At 28.8% G+C, this 8,998-nt stretch overlaps 1 protein-coding gene across 1 annotated transcript; it reads right to left on the reverse strand.

Annotated features, from left to right (window-relative positions):
• Positions 1 to 256: 256 nt before the first annotated feature.
• On the reverse strand, positions 257 to 2,186 carry LOC102666370 (uncharacterized). The gene is made up of 2 exons (XM_006602645.4): positions 1,626 to 2,186; positions 257 to 1,046 (listed from the first exon to the last, which is right to left on the reverse strand). The coding sequence occupies exons 1-2, from the start codon at positions 1,926 to 1,928 to the stop codon at positions 765 to 767; spliced, it is 585 nt and encodes a 194-aa protein (XP_006602708.1). The 5' UTR covers positions 1,929 to 2,186; the 3' UTR covers positions 257 to 764.
• Positions 2,187 to 8,998: the final 6,812 nt, after the last annotated feature.

An 8,998-nucleotide genomic window follows, 5' to 3' on the forward strand; every position in this document is an offset into this window, starting at 1 on the left:
AACACTTAGTGCTAGGATAGGCTATATCAGAATTTGTTAGAAAAGATTCTGTTATACCAGTTTGTTATACCATTCTGTTAGTGTTTTGTGCTTTCTGTTAGTGCTTTATGCTTTCTATTCTACACTACTATACAATTACTCACTTGTATAAATAATATGAATGGGAATGAAATAGGGAAGCAAGAAATTCATCAGTAATCAGTAGTTCATGGAGGTATACCTTGTCCTCGAATTCAAGGTTATCTAGTGCCAATTCCTAATAATATCCGTGGGGAAAGAAAGAATAGTGAACATCAATGAATTTAAATTAAAGAAGTTGCACAAAAAACAAATGATTTGATAACCTTGAAAACAGTAATGAAACTAAATCTATTCATTGAAACGAACTGAAGTGACATTAGCTTGGTCAAATTTAAGAACCTAAGAAAGTAAACTGAAACAAACAAGAAAAATAAGCAGTGTTTGAGTGAGCACTAGACCTAGGTTGAGAATGAACAGATACAACACAATACGTTCCTTAACTACATATAATCGTATAAAGGGCTCATGCTATGATCATAGCTCCACAACAGCTCCCACTATGTTTGTGTAAATGTATTGTTCATCTCTAAAACAGAAACATGAAATTGCAAAGAATTGCAAGTAAAAAGAAATAATTTGAAATCCATATTCAATGAAAAGAACATCAGATCTGTGAATCAATGACAGAAACACAACATACACGGCATATATAAAAACCTTTTTCCTGAACATGAACACATACACTAGAGACTAACCATTTTACTCCATGACCTTCTCATGTACTGCCAATAATTATTATAACTATAATCAAAATTAAAAAACAGGTAATAAAATATTGTTCCCACCACCACTAAGAAGAATGTAACTAAATTCACAAGCTTTGCTATCTTCAATTTCCTGAACAGAACCAACAAAGACCCCACAGAAGCAAGCATCACAATTCCCCTATGACCATTCTTGTAGATAGATTGAGCCAGAAATGCTAGAAACCCCATAACCCAAAAAAAGCCAACGCGAATTGGGTCCTGCAAACATAGTTGGCTCGAAAGAATTAGTCTAGTTCCATATGGGGTTGGAAAATTGAAATAAAAACTCAACTTTCTCATCCACATATCTTTTTTTGGTACAGACCACACACACATATCTTCCACTAGAAACAATTCTGTTCAAATGGATAAAACTATTACGAACAATAAAACTCTCTTTTCGAATATTTATTTTAACAAGATAAAGTGTGAATTTGTATAAGTTGAACAAGTAACATACATTAACCTTTAGACATGGATAGTTGGCTCAAAAGAATTAGTCCTATTCCTTATGGGGTTGGAAAATTGAAATAAAAAACTCAACTTTCTCATCCGTATATATATATATATATATATATATATATATATATATATATATATATATATATATATATATATATATATATATATATATATATATATATATTTGGTATATAACACATGTATATTTCCTCCGAACAACCCTGTTCAAGCCGATAGAACTACTATGACCGGGAAAATCCTCCCTCCGAGTATTTACTAATGTATATAAGTAAATAAAGTGTGAAATTGTGTAAGTTGGATAAGTAAGTAACATACATTAATCTTCAGACATGGAACATGTGGTTCCTTCTTTTTGGGCAACCAAGGTCGAAGTATGTGGACAATTTTCATGAATTTGGTTGCAAAGCAACCTCTTTTGTGTGTTGGGTTTGTGGGGTGTGAAGTGATTGATAAGGCGAATTTAGGAAGCATGAGGAGAATGGAGAGGTGGAAGAAGGAGAGGTTCCAAGTGGGTTTGTATCTGTGAGTTGCGGCGGCGAATCTGAGTCTGAAGTTGAAGTTGTTGGCTTTGGCATTGATGTGAAGTTTCCATGATTGTTGTTCTGTCTCTGATTGCATTCCCAACCACAGTGGAAAGAGGACACAGTACAGTTTCCTTGTCGTCACTGTGTCTTGAAGGAGTCCAAGGAGCCGTTAGAGGTTTGACTGAGTTGGAAATTGGGATCGCATGAAATTAGGGTATTCTTTTTGAAAAATGTTATTTGTTACGAAGGTGTCTTTCATCAAAATCAGACCACCACCACCGTTGTTTGAATCAAATCCTATCTTTGTTGTTTTAAATTTTTTTAATAGGGATTTATTTTAAAAAATCACAACTGTTTATTTTGTTTTTCTTGCAATTCGTGTGTTTAGTTTTTTTTTGGGAAAATTGCTTAATAGTACAAATATTATCTCACACGAAATGTACGAAGGTTTAAATCAACCGTTGTTCTATGATTTTCGTTAATTTGATTTTTAATTTTTTTTTCTTTTCATTCAATCTTTAATCCATAAAAAAAGACACTTATATTTCGTATTGTTTTATGCACAGACTATTTCGTACCATTTAACATGTACTTTTTTCTTTGTTATAAAAGTAATTGAGAATTTAATCTCTCTCAATTATAAAAGTTGTTTTAATTTTAATTTTTAAAATGAAAAGGCTTGAACATATTTTTTTTTATCTCTAGTATATACTTGAATTTTGCATCTGCGTCCTAATAAATATTTCCTTTGTGATAGGTTTTTCATATTTAAAAAGTTTGTGAGATCTCTACCATTAGAAATGATTTGTTAGGTGTTGAATTGCACCTCTATACGCGCAACGAGCTATATGTGATGCGACGTCGGATTAAAAGTGATATGTAAGTTGATCACGTATCGTCTGATATGACATCATATTTTAATTAAATTAAAATGAAAAAAATAGAAGATTAGGATTCCTTATAATGAAAATGTTGTTGTTTGAGAATAGAAGGAGGGTTGTGTCTTCTTCCCCTAACATTGGTTATCGCGATAGAGATTGATGGTCTAAGATGCACAATGGTGGATCTTCGTATAGTGTTGGGTTGATTTTGTTTTTGAGTGGTGTTTGTGCAAGTCGAATGTCCTCTAGTTCAGAAAAGAGACTGACATACATGGGAGCTTCTTCTTCATCATTTGGATCCCTATGCATTCTTTGTTGGTGCAACAAGTTGACGATTCAACTAACATTTCGACGATGTGATGAGTGGAATGTAAGAATTTTTTACTTTTGACATAGTTGATTTCTACTGTGTTTTGTTTTAGGGTTCTTAACGGTTGTTGTATAATGTGCGTGTAGGAAGATAAGAGGTGTAAATTTTGGGTCTAGGATGATAATTTGCCAAAAATATTTAAACCAAGGTTCTGGAAGTATTGTTGAGGTTAATCCTTATTTTTCATAAGGTGTAAATTTTGGGTCTAGGATGATAATTTGCCAAAAATATTTAAACCAAGGTTCTGGAAGTATTGTTGAGGTTAATCCTTATTTTTCATAAGCAGAGGAGCTGAAGCATAAGGTTATAGCAATTGAATAGAAACTTGCATCACATGAGGAAAAAATTCGTGTGTATGATGAATAAGTTCAAGAATTGAAGAAAATGCTTGCAAAAGAAGAGACTCAATCTTGAGGATATGCCAATGGTATTGAAGAACTAGGAAAAAAATAGTAAAACAACATATGAAGACAAGCTTCTAGAGAAAGAAAGTGAAGGTCCTAGGATGTATTGTGGTCTTCCCTTGGGGTTTGTTGTGTGTTGTCACCATTGCATTTGCAATTAGATAGATGATGCAAACTATTGTTGTTTTGTTGTTTTTTGAGATGTATTGATTCAAATTGTGTTGTGATCAAATTTAAGTTTGTGGGTTTGGTATTTAGTTATTGTAAGTACAAGTTTGTATGAACACATCTAGTAATGACACTTTTTGGATCAAGTCTCTATTAAAATGCGAAATTTTGTATCAAGTCCCAATATGAAACCTCTATTTTTATTTGTTTTAATTTAATTCAAATATGATATCATGTCAAATAACACGTTATTAGCTTACTGTTACATTTAATCTGACGTGACATTGACATTATAAGTAACTTGTTAACATATAGAGTTAACGATCACATTGACAGTTAATAGTTTCTTTCTAATGACAGAGACTTTACATAAAACTTTTTAAATATTAGAGACCTATCACAAAAGAAAAATTTATTAGGGACTAGATACAAAATTCATTCATGTATATATTATAGATAAATACATATTTAAGGCAAAATGAAAATAGAATTCTCTTAACATAATAGCATGCATCCATCAGTTCAGAAGATGGTCCACCTGGCATCTATCCTTCCACTGTTTGCAAGCCTTTCAAAAGAAAATAAATTCAAGTGGCATGTTCTTTAGCTCTAATATGGCAATGTCGTAATAAATCAATATTTCAAGCATAAAATATGCGGAATAAGAGAATGGATGAAGTGCATTAAGGGTTCGTTGAGTACAATAAACAAAAATGAAAAGACGAAAATTTGAATTAAAGTAGAATGTAAAAATCTATGTTGTTTATTATTTTTCCATTATCTTTATCATTAAGGAATAGTTTGGCTGGGATCAAATTAAGGAGAGGAGAAAAGAAAGACAGAAGAAAGGAAACATGTGCATGGAGTCATAATTTGGTTGGGAAGAGATGTGAAGAAATTTTTGAAAAAAACTGGATCCCACACTTAAAATCTTCCTCATCAAATTTAGGCGATTTGAGTGAAATGTGAAGAGGCTTCAGTCCTTTATGGAAGTAGTATATCCTTTTTCTCTAAATAATGCAACATCCATGAAAATAATAATAAAAAATAATTTTTTTTTCTTCTTTTACTTATATAAAAACTTTAATTTAAATATTTTTATCTAATTTTTCATCCATTTCTCTTCAATCAATTCACCTCTATTTCTTCTTTTCTCTTCTCACCTATTCTCTTCCACTCCCTATTTTCTCTCCTCACAACCAAAACATTCTAAATGAACGGGTTTGGTTGCAATAATAAATTGTAGTGCTCCTATATTATGAATGGAGTACTATAACTTTACTAATATGGCGTTGTTAGACGAGACCTTCCTATAAAGCGGGAACTTATATTGGTGTTGAACTTAAATTGCAATATCAATAAAAATTCTTTTTTAAGAAAAACACAGATGTACTTAAATTTGAGAGTGTTTACAATGTGATCCTTTTCTACTAAAATTCAAGAATAATAATACTCATGTTTGTGTATTTTAAACAAAAAAATCACTTATGTTTTTCATCAAAATTGAGTTGCGACATTCCACGTTAATTAAATCTCCTTACACAGCCAACGGTGCTAATTCCTTTAAACTTTGGAATCTCAATCTTAATTATTTGCCCCTTCGAGTTGCAAAGGTTGGACCACTTAACTTAAATTTGAACCCTCCCTTTCCCATTCCTCTCGACAAAATATTACTAATCATATATTCAATGTGCGGCAAAGACTTCGACATTTTGTTTTATCAAAAACTGACGAGAATAAACATCCAATAATGTAAGAATAATGCTATATTTCTTATATATATATATATATATATATATATATATAATATCTTCTTACTAATCATCTTAATGGGTATATAAAGAAAATATTAAATAAAACATCAATGCATTTATCTTGAAAATGATATTGATAATGGTAGATAATAAGTTTATTTTATTTTCTTTTAAATTTTTTTTTACAAGATATTTTCATATTACACTTTTTATTTTATTATTTCAGCTTATACTTCAAGATATTGAAATTACTATATGATAACTTTAATTATTTTATTTTATTGAATATTTTAATATAAAAATGATTTATTTTCACTATTGCTTTATTCATATTATTTTATTTTTATTTTTATTTTTAATATTATATTTTAAGACATTTTAACTATTCTACAAATTAAGTTAAAGAGAATATTGTTTGGTTTCTTAAGTTGACAAATATTTCTCTATACGTTAACAACAGAAACAATCCAACTAATTGCCACTTCGACCCAATTCTTACGTACGTGACTTGAAGCTTAACATTAATCGCAAATCAGTGAGGACAGAAAATAAACAAGTGACTCAATACTTCCTTCTTGTCATTCAAACAGTACCAGTGTTAACATCCACTTTATGGGCTAATAAAACTAAATGAAATGATTTTTTTATCCAAAACTTCAGACAACCCGGATCCTTATGTTACAGTTATTAGAAAAGAACTTTTTTTTTTAAAACCAAGAAAATAACTTTTGTTATATCTATCAAGGTGCTTTAATTTTTTATAATGTATAAAAAAAGCGTATAAAAAAATGATGTAAGGTATTTTTTTAATCTTTGTAAAACACTCAAAGTAAAATAATATATGATACTTTTAAATCATGGGACTGTGAAAAGTGTCGTTCAAAGGGGAGGGAGTGTTGATCTACATCATGGACAGTGGAAAATGTCAATTTTAGTAGGAGAAAGTTAATTAGTGCCATTAAAGTGATAGTTAAAGAATTAAAAGTGAAAAAGTTTCATAAAAGAATAACACTTATTACAATTTCTAATAAAAGAATTTTATTCAATACCTTTAAAATATCAGGCTCATCTTATAATAAAAAAAAATATTAGGCTCATCTAAGTTTAGGTGGCCATTTGGAGGGAGTTGGGTAAGTTAAAATGACAGATCATGTGAATTAATTCAAGGTGGCAGTGTTGATCTGATACCTAATACAGCTAGTTTATGGGCAAATGCATGACACCTCCATGTGCAATTCACAAACCAACACGCCATTTTCCAACAGCCAAGGTTTGTTTATTCACCAATACAAGTTTTTGTATGCATCCTTTTCAAATGGATCCAAATAGTTGAATAAAGATTACCCACCTTCTCACTTCACTGTTTTTGTTCAAGCATGTCTAGGATCTGGTATTTTTTTATTTTATTTTTTATGTTACTTCCAATCACCAATCAAATACATTTTTCTTCCCCATTTATCTCCAATTTATGATTGTAACATTATGTGGGACACATTATCTACGGCATTTTAACTACATTAATATTAATTAAAAAGTAACTTATCCAAACAAAATATAAGGAAAAAAATACTGAGATATGGAGTGAATTTGTTTAAATTATTATCCACATCTAAATATATAAAAAAAAACTAATTTTATGTTGATTAAGAAAATTAATTAATATTATTTAATTATACTAATCATATTTAAAAAATATTTTTTTTTCTTAAAGTATCTTTCGTTGAAATTTGATATAAAAATAAAAATAAGTCATTAAAATTAGAATTACAACTAATTGAAGAGCATTTTTTGGATGATATTATAAAATAAGATCAAAGTAGTTAAAATTATTTATATTTTAAGTTCAAAATATTTTTTTTTTACTTATATTTAGGTGCGGAGGTTGTACTATAATTAGGAAGGTGCAAATGTGTTGAATTATTGGTAAATTATTTTGATTTAAATTTTAGATAAACTTTATATATTTTTACAAAATAAATAAATTTAAATTTGACTCTTAACTTAGTTAAATAAATCTGTAAAAAGAACCTTAATTAAATAAATGAGTTAAACTTGAGTTTTATAAAATTTGACATTAAAAGTTAGTCAATAATTGATGTTTATGCTGTACTAATAAAAATGTTAATTTTAAATAAGAAAACAATATACTAAATAAGTAAATTATAGATTTATCTAAAAATTATCAGAGCTTAACTGTTACATGAAAAATATTTTATTTTCTTGCTTTTACTTTGTCTTTTAAGTTTTAACATATTATATTTGGATTAATAAATTTAATAACACCTCAATAAAATATTGGTGGAAGTTATGGCAAGTTCTCAAATCAAACTATATACAATCTATTAAATAATTCGATTCCAATCTAAATTTTAAATTTGTCTTATTTAAATAAAATAATTAACAATTTAATGGTATGTAAAATAGTTTATAAAGATCATTCAATCACAAATCACTATTAATATAATTTTTAAGATAATTTTTTAAAAGTTATCAAATTTATCATAAATCATAAACGTGTGAATAAGAGTGTAGACTTATTTTATCTAAAGATTTTTTTTCACAAATTAATCATAAATTATTACCTATGGACTTGATTCATTTACACTCCGAACAACAACCATATTGTATTTTCTTACCTTAAAACTCAACTCAAATCACATAAAAGTTGTACCTTCAAAGCCAACCATTAACCTAAAAAATTAGGCTTAGTTACAGTGATAGCTGTCATATAGTTTGATTTATGTGCAATTTTATCAAGTTCTTTTTAACTAATTGAGTCTATGTATTTTAAAATTAAGCAAATCTAATCATTCCATTAATTTTCTTCTATCTAAAATCTTGAAAATCTTATTTTAATAAAAATATTAGTGGCATGGGGTTTATAATGAATTTAGAACATAAAATAATTTAAAAGTTTAGAAATAAAAAAATAGTAAAATTTGAAAAAATAATGAAGAGTTTGTAGGATGCACAATTATGATTTAAACTTCCAAAACAAAACAAGACATGGCTATAGCATTAGGATTAAACTTCCGAAACAAAACAAAAGCCTCATCAAAAACAGGGAAGAACATTTTAACCTCTCTAGAATGCTCACTCTCCACTCTTGCTTCCAACTTCGTCCATTTCGTGCATGTTTAGATTTTCCATTTTAACCTACATTTGTGTCCAACTTTCATTTACAAGAATCATCTCCTTCTTTACTTTTATGTTGAGGTTAACTCGTATTTCCTTCAATATAGCAACTTCGCCGGCAATCCAAACACGGTTTTCGTTATCTTTACCCAACTCCTTTCTCTAGATTATATCTAAACTACAATCCACAACTCTAATGTCTTTAGCTTTTTTCTTTTTCTTATAGTAATATATAATATATAACCTCATAATCCATTCAAATCCCATACTAGCTAGATCTCTACCAAAACAAAATCCCACTCTAGATCGCCCCTAATAATTTACTCTAGTGACTTCTTTATCTTATAATCGAGATTCGAGAAGTGACAAAATACTAGGTTCCGCACGTATTAATAATAAAATAAAAAAAAACCACTAAGATTATGTACTGTACATTTTTAAGCACCCTTATA

The sequence above is a fragment of the Glycine max genome, chromosome 18, assembly GCF_000004515.6.
Source record: "Glycine max cultivar Williams 82 chromosome 18, Glycine_max_v4.0, whole genome shotgun sequence".
Taxonomy (NCBI): domain Eukaryota; kingdom Viridiplantae; phylum Streptophyta; class Magnoliopsida; order Fabales; family Fabaceae; genus Glycine; species Glycine max.